Source organism: Euleptes europaea, chromosome 13, assembly GCF_029931775.1.
Source record: "Euleptes europaea isolate rEulEur1 chromosome 13, rEulEur1.hap1, whole genome shotgun sequence".
NCBI lineage: Eukaryota > Metazoa > Chordata > Lepidosauria > Squamata > Sphaerodactylidae > Euleptes > Euleptes europaea.
In genome coordinates this window covers 36,374,647-36,397,797 of record NC_079324.1, presented here as the reverse complement: position 1 = coordinate 36,397,797, position 23,151 = coordinate 36,374,647, and the positions used below count along the sequence as shown (strand labels likewise).

At 46.9% G+C, this 23,151-nt stretch overlaps 1 protein-coding gene across 1 annotated transcript in view; it reads right to left on the bottom strand.

Annotated features, from left to right (window-relative positions):
• GPC4 (glypican 4) overlaps positions 1-22,443 on the bottom strand; it is a 74,385-nt gene extending 51,942 nt beyond the window's left edge. Inside the window, exon 1 of the mRNA XM_056859529.1 lies at positions 22,296-22,443. Within this exon, the coding sequence (XP_056715507.1) occupies positions 22,296-22,443 (148 nt within the window). The remainder of the gene's footprint in view (positions 1-22,295) is intronic.
• Positions 22,444-23,151: the final 708 nt, after the last annotated feature.

Here is a 23,151-nt window from a genome sequence, read left to right as displayed (position 1 = left end):
CATCATACTTTTTGTCCATCAAGGTATTTGGGCTAACATTTCTTGCTCTGCACACAAAAAGTTCCCGTGAACATTTGTAAGTATTTAAGACGCTTAAATACCTTCTCCCTCCTTCCTCTTTCTCCACTATCATGCATTAGAACTTGTTACAGGGAACAGAATGGGGCCCAGTTATGGCTGCTCCTCAGAGACAAAACCAGATTGTTACCTTTTCCTGACAACTCTATACAGGAAGCTTCAAAGCACATGGCTCATGCAACTGACCCAAATGCTCCATGCATATATTTAGGAGATAGGGGATCAAGGTGCGGGAGATAAGATTCCATAGAAAGCACAGCCCACCCGTATGTGCAAAAGATCAGCCAGCCATGGAAAAACTTAAACTGGATTCCAAATGGCAGCCATAATATCTCAGTCAATTCTCAGGTCAAGGTAGATGCTACATCAAACACAGAGCTGCTGCTTAAAACAGGAGGCACACATTTAGCCTTCTCCCCCACCCCACCTCGTAACTCTGAGCAGAGCTCCTCTGAGTCCTGACATTCCATAATTGCCACCCTCCACCAGCCACTGGTGCAGACTAAAGGAATGCATGATGCTCAGGGGACAGGGAAGTTCTACAGAAGCAGTGTCACAACACACAACTGCCATTTTCAGCAGCAGGGGACATGGCTGTGCCACACTGGCCCTTGGCAAGAAAAACTCAAGAGCAAACATTTGTTTTTAGAATTACAGTACTGTTGCTCTTTTGTGTGCTTGGTATAGCAAACAAAGAAGTAAGAGTCATAATTTTAGGTTTTTGCCTCTCAAACTATATAAATATAAAGAAAAAAGGGGGAGAGACCAGCTTGTAATGATCCACCTCAGTCAGGTATGAAGAGTGCACAACAGAAACTGGTTACATAAATATATTGAAGCAATGTCATGTCCTAGAGGATACATTATTCCAGTGTGTTTTCTGGGTCTTTGAGAAGGCTGCACGTTGAAGAATACCACTGCCAGCCTTGGGAAGGGGGGGGGGGAGATCCTTAAAAGAGGGACATTTGCCACACCATAAACAACCGCAGGAACTGTGAAATGCTCACACCTTCTCCCAGAAATCTAACTGTAATCATGCCATGCCTTTCCAAACCACAAATAACATGCTTGCAATTTGCTTGCGCCCAGTATATGTCAGAGGGTAAGAGTGGACAACTACAGCGGGCAGCTAGAGGCCAACTCTACTCTCTGCCACCACCACCCCTTCTTTCCAACCTCCCACCATTCCACAAAACCTCCCCTACTGCCCCTCCCAGTAGCCATGTTCTTTAAAGCAGCAGGGATTTTTTTAATTGTTATTTTACCAAGCTTATCTACAGTTTCCTGACTCCTTCACAAAAGTTTCCCAAGCAATTCATAATCAAAAGTTAAAACAGTATTTGGTATAAAATGTTCAAGAAAACATTAAGAAATAGACACAAGTAACAGAACAACTGCAGAAATCTGGCAGCATTACAACTTAACCATCATGATACAAGGACAAGAATCCAAACACCTGACAAAAGAAAAGTTCTCACTTGTTTCTCAAAAGGTAAATCAGTGAAGAGCACTGCCCCACGTTACAGGGGAGAGCATTTCACAGCACTGTGGTGGCTACTAAAAATACCCTGTTGGTGGCAGATGCCAATATTACATTCACCTGAGATGGGTCCTGGAGCAGAATCTCACCCACAGATCTCAAAAGGCAGAAGGGTTCATACGGGATGATTCCTAGTACCACTATTTCAAAGGCAAACCAGATGTAGGGGCCAGGGAGAATTGAGATTGCTCTGCATCTTCAAATATTCAGGTCTCACAGAACCTTTGGAAGACAGAGACTGGGCACATAAGAAAGAACATAAGAACATAAGAAAAGCCCTGCTGGATCAGACCAAGGCCCATCAAGTCCAGCAGTCTGTTCATACAGTGGCCAACGAGGCCACAGAAGAACTGAGAAGGGATTGCAAAATAAAGCTAAAGAGATTTAGAACCACCCCCAACCCCCCAAAGAAAAACTCTCAGCAACTTCAACTTTAAGAAGTAGAATTTAAAGCTGAAGTAAGCAAGAAGCATATGGTTCAAACCATCAGTTGGAAAGTCCCCAAAGCTCTATTCATGCAGGCCACAGACTGGGTTTTTTTCTTCCCACCTGAAATTATTTCTAGCCACTGCATTACCCTGCAGAAAGCAGAGGCCGTAATTCCAAGGCAGACTTAGCTGTAAATCTCCCTGACTAGAGAGGTAAAATTTTCAGACATTTTGAAGCCACAGGACAAACTCCAGGGTTTTATTGGGGGGGGGGGGAGTGGAAATGGAAAGATTGAAATATATACAATACTTACTTTCTGATTAAACCTAGGTTTGCCAACTCCAGGTTGGGAAATTCCTGGAGATTTAGGGGTGGAACCTGGAGAGGGACTTCATGTTGGCAACCTTAATCAAACCTGAGCATACTTTACTGCCCTAACAATATAAATTATAACTCAGCACCTAAACTGTACTATCTGGAATATATATGGAATTTAAAATTATAAATTCCTTTGCATTCTACAAGCACAACTACAAATATATTCTGTACTTGAGAGAAATCTGCAAACTGCTGCACCCTAACCTACATGGGTCTTAGTTGTTGAGAGGTGTGTGTGTGGTGTAAACTGTTAAGTTAGAAAATACATTTTGTAGTAGAACAAACGGAAGTGTATTATGAACTCTTTAAAAGCATTTCACTCATTCCAAAACAGAAAATAGTTTATAGGAGTTCTTCTAAGTTTTCCTAATGTTTTCATCAAAAATGGAAGGGGGAGTCTTCCAGAGAAATAGCAAGACAAATTCTTTTTTCTTCCCCCCACTTTAACAGGACTTCAGTTCTCTACCCCTGACTAAAGTACGCAGCTAAAAAATCAGGGAACCCAGATCATAGCATATAGGGTACTCTGCTTTAGGTTTGAAACTATCTCCTCCTAGCCTAACCAAGTTCCACTTCCTTTCATACATGCAATATGTCTTTAGGACAACTCTGAAATTCCCTGCTTTAGAGCACTCAGTTCTCAGATGGAACCTCAAAATTCAGTAGGAACCTAAAAATTCAGTAAGACCATTAAAATACCCCTGAGAAGTCTTTGCATCCAACTGCCTTATGCTACAGAGACTGTCTGCGAGGTCAGCCCCTGGAAGTATTTACAGCACTGTGTTTATCTCCATCAACTCCCACCCGAAAGGCAGCAGAGGACCACCCAGGCAGGATGCGGCCAGTATCCCTGCACAGAAGCACTTTTGTGAAGATGCCAACAAGCACCATTCAAACCAGAGCCAACACGCCTCCCTTCCAGGAGGCTGGCACAAGGGCACGCAAGCAACGCAAACCAAGCCCATGGAAATTTCCACGAAGTTTTTAAAATGTGCAAATGAAACATGGCAAAGGAGCTCTAACCCTCCCGCTTATTAATGGTTTCCCTTGCTGAAAAACACCCCCTCGCATATACTGTTCTAGCCATCAGGCATTCAGACATCATGGTTAGCAGTTATCAAATCCAATTTAACACAGACTCTCCAGCAAACCAGGGTTTGTTTGGTTAGCACTAAATCGAGATTTCAAACTTGGTTTGTTAACCAAGTTCAGTTTGTCGTGGCATCTGAATTCATCACCCCTCGCCACTGCCTGGCCACAGAGATGGTCGAATGAGGAAGATGTCCTCTTCGCTGAAAGGCAGGTGAAAGGCACACAGAGATTAGCACACACTTCAGGGTTTGCTACTTACATGAGACTGACTAACCAGACTCGCTTCCAAAAACCAGTTTTCTGAGACATCTGAATGCAACCTAACCATTCGGAGCTTCAAACCAGAACCTGAGTAAGCTGGCTCCCTCTCTCTGGACCTACCAAAGAAGTTGATGATGCAGGCAATGTTTTGTGGCTAAGCAGGCCTACAGTGCAATCGTACACCTTTCTATAAACCTAGAAAGGTATAATTGCTTAGGATTGCACTAAGAGGCACACATAGCTTGATATGAATAGACAGATGATCTAGTATAATTATTATACTAATACTCCTGTTCCTGGAGCCTGTCCTTGCTCCACCTGCAACTCCCTTTTATCCCCAATACTACCCATTGTTTCTGTTACACTGGACTTTCACTTTCTAGTCAGGGAGGCAGGGACAGATTGGGACGTTTAAATGGACCAGGAGCAAGCCTAGCCAAGTGGACACTGCAATGCTGGCAGATCTGCAATGACCTCTCAGCTTAGACCAGGTCAGAACAAGTAAGGAAGCCTACATGTCCAAGCCGAGAAGCCCCTGCAGGAGTACCAGGGCCACAGTTCTGATCACCATGAAGAGTTGCAGCAGGACACCAATTGTGAGTCCCCTGTGGGAACTCGATTCAGAAGAGCTAAAGAAATCTGATTTGGATAGGACCATGGCATGGGGGATAGGGCTCCTGTCTCCCCCCTCCCCTGCACTATTTTCCTGATTGGAAAGAGCCCTGGGGGTTTTATTTACTCCGTTGGGGGCTGTACATGAAATAACCCACCATGGCCATTTTGGATGGGGAAAAGAGCACAGGGGAACGCAGGAGTCGTTCCTTCCCCTGCGCCACAGTCACAACCTCAATTGGACTGATGTGGTGCTTCTGAATTGAGTTCCCACAGGGAACTCGCAGCTGAAGTCCTGCTGAAGTACCTGTGGCCATCACGGTGTGGTGTAGTGGTTAAGAATGGTGATTTGGAGCAGTGGACTCTGATCTGGAGAACCGGGTTTGATTCCCCACTCCTCCACATGAGTGGGGAGGCTAATCTGGTGAACTGGGTTGGTTTCCCCACTCCTACACATGAAGCCAGCTGGGTGACCTTGGGCTAGTCACACTCTCTCCGTCCCACGTACCTCACAGGGTGTCTGTTGTGGGGAGGAGAAGGTGATTGTAAGCCGGTTTGATTCTTCCTTAAGTGGTAAAGAAAGTCAGCATATAAAAACCAACTCTTCTTCTTCTAGTTTGGCCCCGAGGGTTGGCTTGTTCCCATCCACCAGTGGCCCTCCAAGAACTTTTCCAGTTAAGTTAAAGCCCCCCCCCCCCTTGCAGTCACATCTCCTGGCAAAATCAGCTCCATGCTTCCCTCCTCAGTTGACCAGTTCTCCACATGAGTTTTGGGGTTCAGATATTGTAGTGGCCATCAGGACCATGCCTTTCCAACCCCAAAGACTTCCTACAGCCCCTAGCCATTTATATTACATCCAACAAGGCACTGCTCCAAAGAAAAGGGGGAAAACGTCAACCTCAAATCCCCGAGGAAGTGGACTTGGTGCTATTTGTAAAAAAATGAAAATGCCTCGTAACCATGGACTTACGGCAATGTGAAAATTCAATTTTGTATTTAATAGCCATCGACAGCCAAGACCTGATCTTTAACAAGTGAAAGCCCCAGTTTTTGTACCGGGACTCACTCTGGCTCCTCTCCAAAGCACACCCATTTAAAAATATATATATTACATACTGTACTGCCCTTTCTGATCTAATGCTGCCTCTGAGACAAAGAAGTGCCAGTCCTGTGCAGCAAGCAGGAGTATGAAGGGCCCATTTCAAAAGAAGAATAAGGAATGTTGCCAGGTTTTGCCCCTGATAAATCTGCATTCCAGTCTGTCAGCTATCTCATTATCCCCAGGGCTGCTGAAGTGTCTTTGGCCTGCACCAGGCATGGCTCCTGCTTTCAGTAATGGAAATAAAGTATGTGCTCTGAAACTATTCAGCAATCTTCACACTGAGACTCCAAGAATGTGTTAGCAAAAATATTCACTGGTAGTGCAAGGGAATACAGCAAGGAAGGGGCAGAAAGCCTGCAGGGTAGCAGCTCTCCGCATGTTTGTGCAGACGCACACACAGCCAGAGCAATGACAAGATGATCCTTTTGCCATTGAGGCCACCTTTCCCCCTTCCCACCATGAAATCATTACCCGATTAAGATCCATGCAACCATGCAATCTGACCATTGCAACCAAGAAACAGCCATTTTCTGTGCAACAAAACCACTTTAATGATGCTCAGCTAACCACGGGTACCTATCTATTGGAAGCCACAAAAAGTATACAATTTAGAAATTAGTCTCTCTGACTTGTGCTATATCAAGTTATTCCTTTATGTCTACAGTTTGGAGGGAAAGGTTTTGTGCATATATCAACAACTGAGCCCAAACAGAAATAAAAGAACAGTATGAGAGCATGGTATATTAGATGATTGAGGAGTTAGCCTAACTACTATACAATAATCAAAGTTCCAGGAAGCAATGCATTTACAATCCATTATTTCCTTATGTCTGGATCATGCTTTCTATCCATATGCGGTGGTGTCATTCCTTTCAGCATGCCATTTTCAAGCAAAACAGCTACTCTTATTATTTCTTTTGGCCTCTGAGCTTCCCCCAGAGAGAAGACAAATTCACATCCTCTAGAAATATGGACCAATCTACCCTATCAATACCTCTGGTCACAGCTTGCAGGGACACAGTGTTGAACTGGGAACTAGAAGGCCCAGGTTCATATCCCCCCTCAACCATGAAAATCAAGAAGTGGCAATGGGCCATTTACTTTCTCTCAGACTCACCTACCTCACAGTGCTATCGAGATGATAAAATGGAGAAAGATGTATTGGTCCTAAGCTCAAGAGTGCAACTTTTCTCAAGTCCAGAGCCAGTCTGGAGTTGGGGAAAGAAGGCTGATAATACCAGAGAATGGAGACTCAGAAATATTTGTGAATTGACATGGTTCCATGTACCTCATTTCCTCTATGGGTAGTCCCACCTTCCATTTTAACAATGTAAGGGCCTTGAGGCCATAAATAACAGACCCTAATCATACTCCTGCCTGAGCTGAAACATATTTTAGGAAAGCTCCCAGTCTTGAATAAATCCCCCAGCAATCACAACCTCCCCAATAAACTTATCCTCATACAGACTTCCTTTCTTAATTTATTGGGTTTAATTTACTGTCCCCTTCAAGTATTCAAGCAGACATTTAAAAAGGTAAAGGTCCCCTGTGCAAGCACTGGGTCATTCCTGACCCATGGGGTGACGTCACATCCCGACGTTTCCAAGGCACACTTGGTTTGCAGGGTGGTTTGCCAGTGCCTTCCCCAGTCATCTTCCCTTTACCCCCAGCAAGCTGGGTACTCATTTCACCGACCTTGGAAGGATGGAAGGCTGAGTCAACCTTGAGCCGGCTACCTGAAACCGACTTCCGTCGGGATCGAACTCAGGTAGTGAGCAGAGCTTTTGAATGCAGTACTGCAGCTTAACACTCTGCGCCACAGGGCTCCTAGTAATGTCCAAGCAGACATTACTAAGTCTTGATCTCCTGTTCACTTTTTGCATTATTACCATTATCACACACATGGCCTAAGGGAACAAAAATACAAGAGAACAAAGAGGGGACTGATGAGTCTTAAAGCCTTTTTCAAGTACAGCAGGGTTTTGCAGTATCAGCCCCTGTGACTAGCAGTCCTTGGATTGGTCTGAAATAAATTCTACAATCCTGGACTTCTGTTTTTGATTGCTCAACAAAGCAACATCTAAAAGCAACTCTAAGGGGCACCAAGACTCATGACTTACACACACTCTGTTCATGCACCACCAATGAGAGTTTGTTTATGACAGGCAAGTCCCCCCCCCCCAATAGCACGCCAAGAATGATTATGGAACTCTTCAATCGAACTCCAATTTGTTGCAATGTTCAAGTGCAGACCTATTAAACTGAAGTTAGTTTATTTCCCACGTGACACTTTAACCCTGGTTTAGGATACCAGTTACAAAGAAAGGACGTAACCTACATTTGTGAAGTCACCTTTGGATGACATGACCAAACATCTGATGCTCCCTTACACTGAGTTGGACCATCGGTTTATCATGGTCACTACTCTCTACTCTGGCTGGCGGCAGCTCTCCATATCTCACACTACCCACTGCTGGAGCCTTTTCACTGGAGATACTGAACCTGGGACCTTCTGCATGCAAAGCGGATGCTCTTCCATTGAGCCATGACCCTTCTCGGTCGGTCGAGCCAAACCCACTCCCCCAAGGAGATTTCCAATGTGACAGCATGCTCCATGAAGGGAGACAGCTTGACAATAAAAGAGGCCATGCCCATTCCAAACAAGTTCTGGTTTGTTTGTCATGTCTGAATGTCGCCACAGATATTATTCTGTCAACGAACACAACAGTATAGGCAGGCAGCACTGCAGTTTCCAAAAAGAAGCGAGGTAAGCCACACTCTCCTGATGCCCTGCAACCATCTGGCTTCAACAAGTATGGGAACACCCACCCCTTCTCAAGGCCTACTTTGTAATAATTAATCCAGCTGCTTCTATATACTCAAAACCATTTGCAATACATACACCAACTGTCACAATATTCAGCGCATCGAAACTTGCAGACTTAAGATTTACATTTTCCAGACCAGCCAACAAAAGGGACTTTAGGAAGGGGGGGGGGATGCCAGACGACATCCTTGGCATGCTAAATTAAACAAGGTTTGGTGTAAGAGGCACCACTGAGCAATTAGTCCTACAGGACAAAACATAAAGTTACTTTCATTTATACTATCATCCTAGTTAGTTCTTTTTCCAAGTCTTTCAAGCAACCCCCTTCCTCATTCGCATTGTCTTTCTCTTATCCCCAAATTCCCCAATTAAGAGCTTGGAACTTCTGGCCAAATTTAAACTTTGAGGACAGGCAGAAGGATTGGTTAAGTGGGTGGGAAGGAGTTTAGTAAACCTGGCCTCAAGGACAGCTTCAAATCAAAACGCAATAATATCCCCACTTGCATTCCTACCAAATTAAAAAACAAATCGATGGGAGCTTTGCTACCAACTTAAATTAGAGCAGGATTGCTGCTTTCCAAAATTCCCTTCTGGCAGGGCGCTGTGGCTATAGACAAGCAGAATGCCAATACACTAAAATCAATCAAGCATTGCTCTTAAAGGAAACAGATATGTTGATAAGCACCATTTGCTGTTAGCCATTTATACAGCACTGTTAATGTGCAAAGTGCGCTACAACCTTCAACTCATTAACTCTAGAGAAACAGAGCAAGCGAAGCGATTGCATTATTGCGGGGATCAAAGATTTTGCCCAGAGGCAAGCAACAGGTGTGTTAAATTGGTTGCATGTACTTCAAACCACACAAACACAGGCACACAAATAATTCATTTGCCTCAAGCCAGGGACGAAGTACACAAACAAAGCACGAAGCATCATCTTCTTTGGTGACTCAGCAGGAGAAAAACAAGTTACTCAGTCTACTGTCTAGTCACCGACAGCTCCACATCTGAGTGTACTTCTTGCTTATAGTAACTATGGCCAAGAAAGCAGAAGGGAGATGGCAATCATGCCTCCACAGTGAGCTATCAAAGTTATTTGTTTTCCACAAGTTTGGAGCACACACCAAAAAGCACTTCATAATTTATATGACAAAAAAACAACAACCATCCAGCAAGGTAACCAAGATTTGATCAGGTGCAAAGTATAATTATCAAAATATTTTGCATACATTATCCCAATGATAATCCTAATGATAGCCCCACCAGGTAACAGAGGCCTGATTTTCACCAAGATGATCAATTTGATTCCAAGCCATTCCATTTCTGGTTGGGGTTCATAGGGATAAGTGGGAAAAGGTGGGAAAAGGACTCCCTTCACAACAAAAACTAAAAGGGTCCAACCTTGTCCCCTAAATGCTAATTTTCTATGCACAGAGAATTTGTGCACTCAACCCTGCAAGTCTCCCAACCTGATACAACAGCCCTAGGTGAAAAGCGACCCTCCTTCACCACCCCCACGCTCCATAAATGGTGAAATATTCACTCGTTATTCTTCCAGATAATGACGAGTCGCAGAGGTTTATACACACAATTCCGCCAATATGAACCCATCTCAGAGGTAACATAACATTATGTTAGAAGAACATACATTGCAAAGAACAAAAGATCATTGTGGCTGTGCAAGGATTGCTCGCAAGCCTGCAACTCGCTTTTGAGAAACTGCTTTGCGCCCAGCTTACAAATCCCCGTACTTCCTCCCCCCATAACTATAAGACTGTTGTTTTTTTAAAAGGCTGCAGTAACAGCCTCATCAAGTGTTTAAAAGAATCTGAATGTATAAACTTCAGGGGAGTGGAGAGAGCTATATTTTCCATTAATTAAATGGTTTCTCCATTGTGATCACATTTAATCATTTTTAACAAAGCATCCTCTGTCCCCTGCACTATTACTAAAGAAGAAATGTCTACACAAGGGTTAATCTTCCAGAGTAAAGTTACCTGGGAAGCTTTCTTGCAAGCAAAGAGAAAAACCTGGGGGCAACTGTTTCTGCTTCTGACAGTGCAACATCATCTATATCATCCCTTCCGAATGTCTCGAACCTGCAAGATGTGTGTAGTGAAGTGACACTTAAGTGTCACACTACCATCTGACAGAACTGATTCATATCGCCCCTCTGCCACAAAGCTTGATCCGGTTACCTTGGGTTATTCACATTCTGTCAACCTAATCTTTTCACAAGGTTGTTGTGAGGATACATGAAGTTGTCTTATCCCAGTTCAGACCATTGTTCCATCAAAGTCTAGACTACCTTCTCCAACAGTGTCCTTCCTGGGTCTCAATCAGAGGTCTTTCACCTGACTTTTTGCCTGACCCTTTTAACAAGAGATGCCAGGGATTGAACCTGGGACCTTCTGTGCACCAAGCAGAAACTCTACTACAGAGCCATGGCCCCATCCCCTAGAGAGAAAACACACAGATAAAATGAGAAAAAGGAGAACCACGTACGCCATTCTGAGCTCCTTGGAGGAAGACTTGGATAAAAATATACTACGCTGACAGATGGACAGCATCCACATTGGGATTTTCCCTCACATGAAAAGAAAGATGCCTCTGCATATCAGGAAAGCATCCATATGATGCTGCACTCATCCTGAGCACAACTCATGGTGTTCCTGGGGATTTCTCTTTAAACCAGATAAAGAAGGGGGGAATGAGGTGGATGCAAGTTGAGCATCTATCTGGACACAGAAGCCATAGAACCACCATGGGACGGGAGATGCATCTCAGCTCTACTTTCAAAATGGCGCAGAGCAAACACCAGTGCTGCCGCAACCCTCCCATTTTGCCCGTTAAAGGGCTTTCTTACTTTCCCTGCCAAGACTGACAGGGTGACTCAGCAGGAAAGTTAAATTGAGGGTAAGAGGAAGGGATTCTGGGCCATGGAAGAGCCCCAGCATGACTGCTGGCACGCTGCACTTTTTTTTCTTTTTTTCCCTTTTTTTTTTGCAGGTACAATGGGAAAAAAGGAGGAGGGAACAGTGTAGGCCTGGCAGTGGTGAGAGGAATAGGAATAGGTGTACATGGACACCCATTCCTACAGGTTCCCACTCAACTTGCTGCTGCTACCACAGCCGGAATGCGTTTTCATACCTCTCCGTTGATGCATCCAGACAGACAGAGAGGCACATCCTCATTTATAACTTGAGATGTATTTGACCATAGTCAAATAGCAAGTTGGCAACTTTTGTCTGACATCCCAACCATACCTCTCACATAAAAGTTGGCTGGAAAAAAAATACAGAGAAAAGAATGTAAGGAGAAGCCCTCAGTTACTGAAACTTACCTAAACCCCAAGATCTCCCTTTCTAAAGACAGCCATTAAATTTATATTTTAAGACTACATACATACCGTATTTTTCGCTCCATAAGACGCACCTGACCATAAGACGCACCTAGTTTTTAGAGGAGGAAAAGTTTTTAGAGGAGGCTTTAAAGCAGAGTCCCTGGAAGCTGGGTGGGGGGTCTTAAAAGTTCTCCACACTGCCATCCCAGGCAGCACAGAGCACTTTCAAGACCCCCCCCCCGGCTTCCAGGGAGTCCCGGGAAGGGGGGCGGTGGGGGCTTAAACTGCTCTGCGCTGCATGCCCAGGCAGCACAGAGCAGTTTAACCTCCGCACCCACCCGCTTCCCGGTCCCGAGGCTCAGCTGTTGGGCGGGTCCCCGTCCAAGAGCTGAGCCTCGGGACCGGGAAGCACGGGGGGAGGGGGGAGCTTAAACTGCTCTGCTCTTCCTAGGCTGCTTTGCCCTTCTCTCCGGGGCCGGATTCACACGCATTCGCTCCATAAGACACACAGACATTTCCCCTCACTTTTGAGGAGGAAAAAAGTGCGTCTTATGGAGCGAAAAATACGGTAATTGCTTTTTGCCCCAACTAAGCACCAGGAAACCATTTTCCCCCCTGCATTGTATCCAGCCAGTTGGAATCTGGCTGGAAACTCAACCAGCCAACTTCTTACCAGAGGCATGTTTTCGTAGTATACTATGCACAATCAATATGCAGGCCACAGCGCCCCAAGAGGAAAGACAGTGGGAGTTGGTGGGCAAAACAGGGTGGACTGAGCCTTGGCATCAGGTCAGGCCTACATTCTCATTCCCTCCAGCCAACGCTGCGCTGCTGCCTGCTGTCTAGCACATCACAGCCAAGACCCAAAGGCTCTTCAATACACCACAGTACACATCAGGGATGCACAGATATTAGGGTCATCTCTGCCAAGAAAGTCTAACACTTAAGGAGCTAAGGTGGCATATATGGAGATGCCGTAGTTTTCCCTAACAAGAACTCTTGTGAGGTAGGTTAGGCTCAGAGAGGGTACATGACTGGCCCAAGGTCACCCGTCAGTTCAAGACTACCTCCATAGAGGTGGCGCAGTCACCCCCAGCACACCTGCCTCTGGACTTTGCCCAAAGCATCCAAGGTCAGTGGCATCACAGGAGTGTTCTCTGTTTGTACATTAAGAGGTCCCATGACTGACCTGCTTGAGAACTCAAAACTGCCTTGAATCTCAAAATTGCCTTCAGGGCTGAACGGGGATTTGAACCCACATCTCCCCATTTTAAGTTCAAGACTAGAAGAAGAAGAAGAGTTGGTTTTTATATGCAGACTTTGTTTACCACTTAAGGAAGAATCAAACCGGCTTGCTATCACCTTCCCCATCCCCTCCCCACAACAGACGCCCTGTGAGGTAGGTGGGGGCTGAGAGCTGTGACTAGCCCAAGGTCATCCAGCTGGCTTCATGTGGAGGAGTGGGGAAACAAATCTAGTTCACCAGATTAGCCTCTGCCATTCATGTGGAGGAGAGGGGACTCAAACCCAGTTCTCCAGATCAGAGTCCACAGCTCCAAACCACTGCTCTTAACCACTACACCACGCTGACTAACCACCCTGGCTCTTCTCTGAATTATACGAACTGCATGTGCTGCCTGCAAAGTACACAGTGGAGTAGTAAAGAAAACACACCTCCAAGAAAGGTCAAAGTCAACTCCCCCTTCCCACCCAAAACAGATAAAGGCTAAGCAGAACTGGCAGTGCGGAAAGATCTGTTTCCTTGTGGCGGTACAAGGAAAATCTCAACTCTAGGGGCCAAGATCACAAGTCTCTGACACAGGAAGACCCGCTTAATATTTGGGGAGGGGGGGATTTGTAAAGGAATTTTTTTTAAGCTGCTGATAAAGAATGGCAAAACAGTATTCCTCAACATTTCCAAACCTTTAAAGAACGTCATTTCTTTCAGGCTATGGAATAATGACTTCAGTCATCCAAAATGAATGGGGAGGGGGGGACAGCCGATTGCATTTCGAAGGAAACATCCGATAATTGAGGCAATTTTAACAATAGATAATAATTTGAGTATAAATGACATGGAATGTAATAACTGCTTACTCTGGCACACAAAACAGTACTTTCTGTGAAGCGGCTGCCAAGGAAAACGATCCTCCCACTCACACTGGGCCATTGCAAAGCAGTTATGGCTAACCACATGCTTAACGCTGCAGATTGCTGGGACCCAACATCCAGCTGTAGCCGAACAAAACCCTATTCTCGGAGCAGAGAAGCACAAACAAGCAGCAAAGAACAGGAGGAGAAAGAACTGCACAGGACAGGGGAGTTTCTATGTGTGTTTTTTTTTTGTTTTGTTTCTCAAAGGAAAGTCTCGATTTCAACATCTGCCATAGCCCTCCTGTCTTCCAAAACAGAATCTCTTTTAGCGTATAAATTAAAAGACGATTCAGTTTCCATCAAGCAGAACACACAAGGGCTCCAAAAAGGTGTGGGGAGTTCCCATGTGAGCAAGAACTTTCCTGGTCAGTTCGGCACCCCAGGAAAACAAAAACTGCTGCAGACAACCTCTGTTGCAAGTGCAAACCTGCCCCAGACGCAACAGCAACAGGGGAAACTTCACACTCACACAGGACTTACACGCATGAACTGGAACCTTGCTGCGCTTTTGCCTCAGTGTACATGCGCGTGCCATTACACTGGTGCATGCAGAGAGTTTTCCCATCTGCAAGGCGGCAAAAATCCAAGTATCTATTCGCAGAGTTGCCTGAAAATACGTGGCAAGAACTAATGGCCTGCTTACTCTGTACCTCTGCTGCCATTGCTGGTTGGCTATTTAGCCGCCATGAACAGAGAATGCACCCTGGGACAGGAGAAGATCCACAAACTGTTCATTAACTGGGCACCACTTTAAAGTTCGTAAATGATTAAATCACGGTTTTTAAAAGGTGCAATATTTTCTACGTGACTATTATTTGCAAGAGCCTTGCAGGTAACGCTACAAAAATAAACAGTCTACATGAATTTTTACTAGCCAGCTCGCAGACAAGGTAGTTATGTTAGTCATTGTGGCCCAAAGTTGGGGGGAAGCCACTGCCTTTCTGATTGCCATGAGACCATTTTTAATCACCACACTCAAAGTGGTCATCAGAGAACCTGGTTTTGGGCTAAGCATACACAACTCATGTTCAGATTTCATAGCGCTACAAGCAGAGAAGTGTAAGGATGTGTCACTGGCCACCAAGGTTAAGTTAATTCATGCCATCGTATTCCCTGTTAATATGTATGGGTATGAAAGGTGGCCATTGAAGAAAGCTGATAGGAAGAAAGTAGATTCCTTTGAAATGTGGTGTTGGAGGAGAGTGTTACAGATACCGTGGACTGCCAAAAAAAACCAAATCAGTGGGTTATAGATCAAATCAAGCCTGAACTGACCCTAAAGCTAAAATGACTAAACAGAGGCTATCGTATTTCGGTCCCATTATGAGAAGACAAGAGTCACTGGAAAAGACAGTCATGCTAGGAAAAGTTGAGGGCAGCAGGAAAAGAGGAAGACCCAACAAGAGATGGATTGACTCAATAAAGGGAGCCACGGCCCTCAGTTTGCAAGATCTGAGCAAGCAGAGACCTGCAAGAAAATGCTCCAGATTGTCTTTTGATTGCCAGGAGATGGCTTGGCCACAATCCTTGGGCAAGCTAAAAACAACCCTTTCCACCCATTCTTGGGGTTCTATCAGCAGCACTCTCTCACAGCACCACCCCCCCGTGGGTACCTGGGAAGGAGAGAGGAATGTTCTTTCCCAGTCATTCTTAGGCTGCAAAAGCACAGCTGCTGAACTGCCCCAACAGCCCTGTTCTCCAAGCCCCAAGGACGCCTAACCCAACCCCCGCCTGTCATCCTTGGGGCTCGGAGAACAGGGCTGTTGGGCCAGTCTCAGAAGGCGGACTCTTGCTGCCTTAAGGTTGGCTAGAAAGGGGACATGTGACCCACCCCTTCCCCGTCATTTTTGGGGCTCTGACAACATGCCTCTTGGGACCACCCTAACAGGGGCAAAACATGGACCGGAGATGTCTCACCAAAGAGGGGAAATCTCATTTCCCACCCTGCCCTTCTCCCTCTTGCTGGGGCCAGCAGCGCTGTCAGGGGAGGCTCTATGCAGCAGTGCTAGCTCACAGGTTCTTGAAGCCCTACCAGCCCAGTGGGTCCATCTTCCTATCTGCCCAACTTCCTCCCTGCACCACCACCAACTCCCCCCACCCATCTCCTTTCCACCATTGCTGTCACCTCCTGCCATGGAAGCCGGGCAGTTCACAGCAGTCACCTCACTCCTTCCCTCTGTCTCCTCCTGTTGCTGCCCTGCTCCATCCCCCAACCGTGCTGCTGCCATTTTCCCCCCTCCCATTTTCCCCCTATGGCTGCTCTCTCTCTTTTTTTTAAGCGCCCTGTTATGCCAACCCTAATCTTGCAAGATCTCCGTAGGCATTTTTTTTTAATTTAGTAATGCACACACACTAGTCCTGGTCACTAGTTACTAGGAATGCATGTACAATCCATTTACAGTGTACACTTGATTGTTCTTTGTATGTGCATTAAGTAATTATCATGTTACAGTCACATACAGCTGAATGTATGGTACAAACCACACACTTATCCAGGTACTGGTCCCCAGTTTCTTTTTGTAAAGTGAACATGTGTTGGCTGTTTCTCACAAACAGATGTAAGAAACAGTATGAGTTGTTCAACAGTGGAATCAGGGAGGCGGTGAGCTCCCCTCTCACAGGCAGTCTTTAAGCAGAGGCTGGACAAATACTTGTCAGGGATGCTCTAGGCTGATCCTGCATTGACCAGGTGGTTGGACTAGATGGCCTGTATGGCCCCTTCCGATTCTATGTATATATTTCAGGCAGGATGTACATAAATTCACTGTTAACATGTGAACAGTGTGACTGCTTCACTGGTTGGTTTGGTTTGTAAAGCTTCCTAAAAAAAATTTTAATTTGGTGGTTTGTCTGCAAATGTCAGCATCCCCCTTCCAGTTTCTAGAAACATCCCTCCTAGCTATACATGGCCACATTGTGCAAATTTTTGACCTGTTCTCTTTGGCCATGTTCAGAATAGATATAAAGACTGAGGCAGAAACTATTGCCCATTTGTAGAGCTCTCTGTTCCTTCTACTTCCTCTTGTCACAGGACTCCTGCTCGCTGCCAGAACAGCTCTTGAATTCCGTTGAAGCCTAGCATTTAGAAGTGTCTACTTCATGCAATTAAGTACATATTCCTTGTTAAATTTGCTCAAGTTTGGTACCAGAATTGGGAGTGCTGAGCAGCAAAATCTGTGCAGGAGATCTTCCCAACAGATCAGCCCAGATCATGGACTGATTCCTCCACTTCCCATTCTGCAGCCCTTAATGGTGCCCAAGGGTTCAGACACTTAACATATTAAGAAAGGCTCTCAGTCACCATTAAACCGAAACTGGATTGTCCCACTTCAGACAGAGAGATGGTGTATTGTAATGGCTGAAAGAACAAGTTGCGATCCAGAAGGTTGCTGGTTCCAGTTACTCTTTGCTTACAAACCAACTAGACAAGCCACTTTTACTCAGCTTCAGCAATGTTACCATAATAATACTGTCCCGCCTTACAGGGCTGTTGTAAACATCACACAATATAAATGAATGCTTTGAACACTGAAAATGCTATATAAATGCTAAATATTATGATGCTCTGAGTGCTCTTTCATCTAAAAAAACTCCCTGCAAATGGTAAAGTAGAATACCAGCTAGGAAGATAAGTTGAACTCTTCTCCTTGAGGTACTATTTTACCTTTATGAAGGGTGATTTTTCCCCTCCAATGCAGAAAGCATGCAAATATTCAGCTCCTCCTCCTGCCCACCTCTCTCCACTACAATTGCAGCCTGAAGTGGTTTGGTCTATGCAACTCTTCACTATTTGGTCCTGCTGAAAGTATAAACTGCCCTCTGCCCAATTACGTTCTTGGTTGGGCTGCTTCTACAAAAATGCCAGCGAACATGATCAGCCAAGGCCCTATCCCAGGGGTGGGGAACGTCAGGCCCGGGGGGCTGTTTAAGGCCCACGAAATCATCTAGTCTTGCTCTTCGTGGGTCCTGGCAGATCTCTAGCTCAGAAGGATCCAAGACTGGTGATCCACTCCCTCCCGCGGACAGGAATAGCCTCTATTCAAGGCGGATGTGAGTTTATTTTGCTGAGAAAAGGAACCTTTTTTAACTCTTGCAGAAGAGTCGTTAGCTATGGGGCTGCTAGGACTGCCCAAGAAACTGTGTTAACCCTTTCCCACCTGGGCCGTGGAGAAACATATTCCCTCTATACTACAAGAGGGCTGGGGGAACCACTGGTTGGATGCCTGCCTGCTTGCCCATGGGGGGGGTCATCTGGGGCAGTTGCCTGCTTGGGGCTTGGTCAGTTAATTTTTAAGTTGATAATTTTGTATGGTCCGCGAATGATGTTATAAATATCCAGATGGCCTTGGCAGAAAAAAGGTTCCCCACCCCTGCCCTAACCCATGCAGGCCAAGGATCAAAGGCATTTCCGAAACCCAGTTTTATTACTGGGTGTAGCACTGTTCAACACTGGTTCCACTTCCTCTGGGGAAAGATTTTTACATCATCCTTACGGAACCTTAAGATCCCTACGAAATGCAGGTAAGGCAGACAAAAAACCAAATCATGTCATATACATCTGCATGCCCAGCATCCTAAACAGATGTCACAGTATGGAAAGAGGTAAAAAGAATGTCCGGTGCTGAACAGACTTGGAAATAAGGGCTCAAAACCTCAGGTGGGTGTCTTCAGACAAGCAAACACCAGGGCAGCCACTGTGTCAGGAAACGCACATGAGCGACAAGGCAGGACTTAAGACAGGGGGGAGACAGCTAGGAATCCTCGAGAGAAAGAGAGAGAAAGAAAAAGAGCACACACGCGTGTGAGAACGCGGGCCAAGAAAGGTGGAGAAAAATCAGCTAGGAACATAAGCTGGGCCTTGCTTCTGTCCACTGATTCATACCTTCAGACTCCTTTATGTCCACTGTTCAGTGGGAATAAACATAATTCCAGGAATTATAATTTCCCAGAAGCCAGTACAGTTTTCGGCCAACGAGCTAACAGCACCAATGAGTAACTAAGATCATTTCATTACAGTTGGCAAGGAAGAGGATAACCTGTGCCTGTCTGGAGGGCACCTTCAATGGTAGAGATGACCCCCCTCCCCAGTGTCTGCGCCAGCAGCGCAAAGGTATTGACTCAGGGGCCGTCTGTGTTGTGACAGTATCCTAGACTCAGACGAATGCCTCTAACTCTCCACATTTTTGAGTCGTTCAGTCATGCATTTTTGTTATTGTTGAAAGTGGTGCGAAATCGCGCCAGGCCGGGGCCTCGAGTCCTTGGTGGTCTTCTCGAAGGCTCCAGCTAAAAAGGCACTTCCTTTGTTCCTTGGGAGAATGCAGTCCAGTAGGTCATTCAAAAGGGAAAATAAAAGCAGCAGCCTTGGGGGAAGAGATGAAGGTTGAAAGAAACCAAACCAGAAACAGAATAAAATGTTTGGAGTGTGAGTACATTAGCTGCAATTTTCTTCTGCCAGCCAACCAAAAACACTCAGGGAGCCTCAGACACGCAAACCTGCAAAGACTAAGCTGTTAAAAAAAAAGGGAGGGGGAATCCCACAAGCGTGTTTTGTGAGGGGAAAAAGTTTAACTCAGGATAACTAAAGACTGACATGTGAAACCACCAATAGGAAGAGGCTGTTTGAAATCATCCACAGATATGTGGTTTGTAGGAATACCATCTTCCACCTTGGCTATTAGCAGCAACTGGTTGCCCTTTCTAGCCGTTATGTTTTACCATGTGCTACATGCACTCCTCTCTATGTGCACCATTTTGTTTGAACAGGACAACATGCGTATTTTCAGCCTCAGGTTCATTTGCACCTATGCTGAACATATATGTGTTGCCCCTTTCGGATAAAATCACGACCACACAAATTGGGAGGGGTGCATGTAGTACATCCTCCCTATTTGATGGTGAAAACATAACTACCGAAAAGGGCTTATAATCAGTTGGCAAATCCATAAAACAGTTCTTGATGAGGACTGTTGCGAAGTAGAGGCAGTTTCAAGCGGCCCTCATAGCATAGAAACTGGTCTTATGGTTCTGGCACTTGCTGTAGGTATCCCAAATCAGCCACCTTCTCTATTATCATTCATTAGCACTGAGACTAAGTGAAGCATAATGTCATCTCAGCCAGACTCACAAGGGGTCTCTTACGCAGGCCATTCTTTCCAGCTCAGGTGGCGAACCTCCCAGGGCTATTTATTTATTTAGTACATTTTCATCCCATCCGTCCTCCAAGGAGCTCCACTCTCTTCTCCTCTATTTTATCTTCACAACAACCCTGTGAGGTTGGCTAGACTGAGAAAGAATAACTAGTCCAAGGTTACACAGTGTACTTCATAGCTGAGTAGGTATTTAAACTTCAGTTTCCCAGTTCTAGTACACCTTAACTCCTATACTACGCTGTTTGTAAAGACGTATGAAACACAAATGTCCAAAGTGTTTCTCTTGTAGCACCATATAAACACTAAACCTTTATTATAGTATAAAGCCCCTCACAATTCCTGTTACATCTTCACAACAGCCCTGTGAGGTAGGCTCTTACCAGTTTACTTCTGGGCTAGACAGATTGGCTAAAGCCATCCCAGCAAGTACATGGCTAAATAAGAGATCTGAATGCACTTCTGTTACATTATCACAACAGCCCTGTAAGGTAGGTTATTTACCAGTTGACTGATACGCAAGACAGCGACTTGTTCAAAGGCATACCACAAGTGCAGGGCTAAGTAAGAGAAGCAAATGCGGTCCTCAGTCCTAGTCTAAAATTCTGCCCACTGGGGGAACCAGCTCCCAGTATGCATCCTCTTTTAAAAGATGAGTTGGCAAAAATCACTGTGTGTCTCTCCCCCCACCCCCCACCCCGCAAGGAAGGAGGGCAATTAAGTCTCCTTTTCTGAAGGGTATGAGGATGGAGGCAGAAGTCATGATCTCTATTTATAAGCACGAGATCCCCCAGTCCAGACCTGTGAAAAGCCAGGCACTTCCTGCAACAGTCTCTCCTTTCCCCAGGGAGGAAGGGTTTGCGGAGAGTCCGCCAAAGAGGCTTCGGCTCCTGCCATCAAAAGGGTTTTGCTAAGGAGACTGCCAGCTCAGGGGCAAAATGTACAATTTGGCTAGCAGCAAAAGGTTAGAGCAGCTCACGCACTGTGGGAAAAAAATTCAGGGAACACGTTAATTGCTTTCATTAAAAGAAGAAAAAGGCGTAGGGAGGGGGAGTCGGATGACTGTCTCCTGCCTGCATTTTGTACTTCTCCAAACCAGTTAAGAGTTTCCAGGCAGGCTGGAAACAGGGTCAAGGCTACCGCCACACTGGCTGGACTGGTTCCACTTTATGCTTGGTTTCCTGAAACTCCTTCAAAGTGCTCCCCTTTTTTCTTTAACTTTCTTCTTCCATAGAAGGGAGGGGGAAGCCATCGTGGGGCCTACCCTCGGTGGCTTACCATTTCCAAGGAAATGTAAATTTTGACCCCGCTTATTTGAGCATCTACCCAGTTTCCCACCAATCCTCTGCTCAGTTCTCCGGCTACAGACTCCACCCCGCCGGAGGGGGAGAAGCCACATGGTTGGGGAGACATCAATTGTTACAAATTCCATCCTTGAATTCCTCCAGTTTGCCTGAATTCATTTAGTAGCTCTGAAAGGGGAGGGGGATGGCAAGAGAGAGGGGGGCAGAAAATAATCTTTCCCCCATCCCCCACTTTCTCCCACTAGAAGTGTGGGGGGGGAATCTCTCCATGGCTTACATGCAATCTAGGAGCTGGTGTAAATTGCAAACTTCAGCGCTTCTCACAGAGGGGGGAATAAGATTTTCTTCAAGCCAGTTGCAACAGATGCTGAATTAAGACGTATGTGTTTAAAGGCTTGGTTGGGGGGGGGGGGGCAAGAGAAACAAGAGAACCAGAGGAAGAGCGGGGTGGGGAGGGATGCCAAGCAAAATGCCTCCTGATTTCACCTATTCTAATATGTTCAGTGGAGAATTCCCACACACCCCATCCCCCATGCAAGCACAAAGTTGGGGGGGAAAAGTCTTAAGCATTAAAGAACGGTAAGGAAGAAAAATGGAAAAACACAGGAGATGGGGAAACATTTCCTTCCTTAGCCTTTTAAGGAAGGAAGGGAGAGCTTCTAAACTTGACATAAGAAGACCGAAAGAAAACTTTCTCCACTGCACATAATGTATCCAAAAAGGTAACAGTCATACGCGGAGTGGGGGCGAGGGGGGGGCAATGCTGGCGGCAAACGATGGGGAGTCTTATTTCCTGCCACCGACGAACCGGGACCCCCCCCCCAACATGTCTGTTTCCCAACCCGAGCGAAAAAAGCCCAGCCCCGGGCGTTAGCCCTGCAGCGGGACCAGGCTCCAGCGTGCCCGAGACACCAGTCGCCGCCGCTGCCTGCCTGCATCCCGCCCCGGGGAAACAGAAAGGAAAGCAGGTATTTTCCTCTCTCCCCCCCCCCCCAGCTGGGAAAAGGGCCCTTCCCCGGCGCCCCTCACCGTTGATCTCGTGGCTGGGCGCCTCGGTGTGGCTGAAGCCCTTCGCCACGTAGAGCCGCTTGACTTCGGAGCAACTTCTGGAGCGGGGCTCGGCCGAGGCGGCGGCCAGCAGGAGCAGCAGCAAGGCGGGCGGCGCGCGGGGAGGCATGGCTGGCGAAGGCGCCGCTGGCCACGCGGCTCCGGGAGCAGCCCCGGGGGGCCTGGGCCCGGCTCTCGGCCCCCTCCACCCAGCCACCCAGCCAGCCGCCCCCCGAGAGGGGCTCCGGCGCGCTCCGCTCGGTGGCGCGGCGCCTCTCGGCTCTGCTGGCGGCCAACTTGGGCAGGGGCGAGATCGCGCCGCGCTGGCGGGGCTGGGACAAGCCTCGGCAGCCCCCGGGAAAAGCAGGAGCCCGGCTGGGCTGGGCGGAGCGAGCGCCTGCCTCCGCCTCGCCCTCGCTCGCGGGCGGGACGGCACGGCAAGCCCCGCTGGGGGTGGGCTCAAGGCGGCGGCCCCTCTCTCCACCCTCGGCCCGGACGACGCGCGGCCCCCGCCCGGAGGAGGGGGGGCAGGGAGAGGGGGGGGCTCAAGCCCAGACCTTTGCAACTGTTCCTAGCAGGGGAGGCGGGGAAGAAAACAGGCAGAGGCTGCTGAGAGGGACCCTCTTTTCAAGCCCCCTGGAGGCCCGGGGTGGGCGCGGGGGAGAAGCTGTGCAGGGACCGGGGGCGAAAACGCCCGGTCGCTGGAGCCTCCTTTCTTCCCTGCTCCAGCCAGGATTCAGCCAGGATCGAACGCACGAACGTTCTTCCCTGTTCCAGCCAGGATTCAGCCAGGATCGAACGCACGAACGTTCTTCCCTGTTCCAGCCAGGATTCAGCC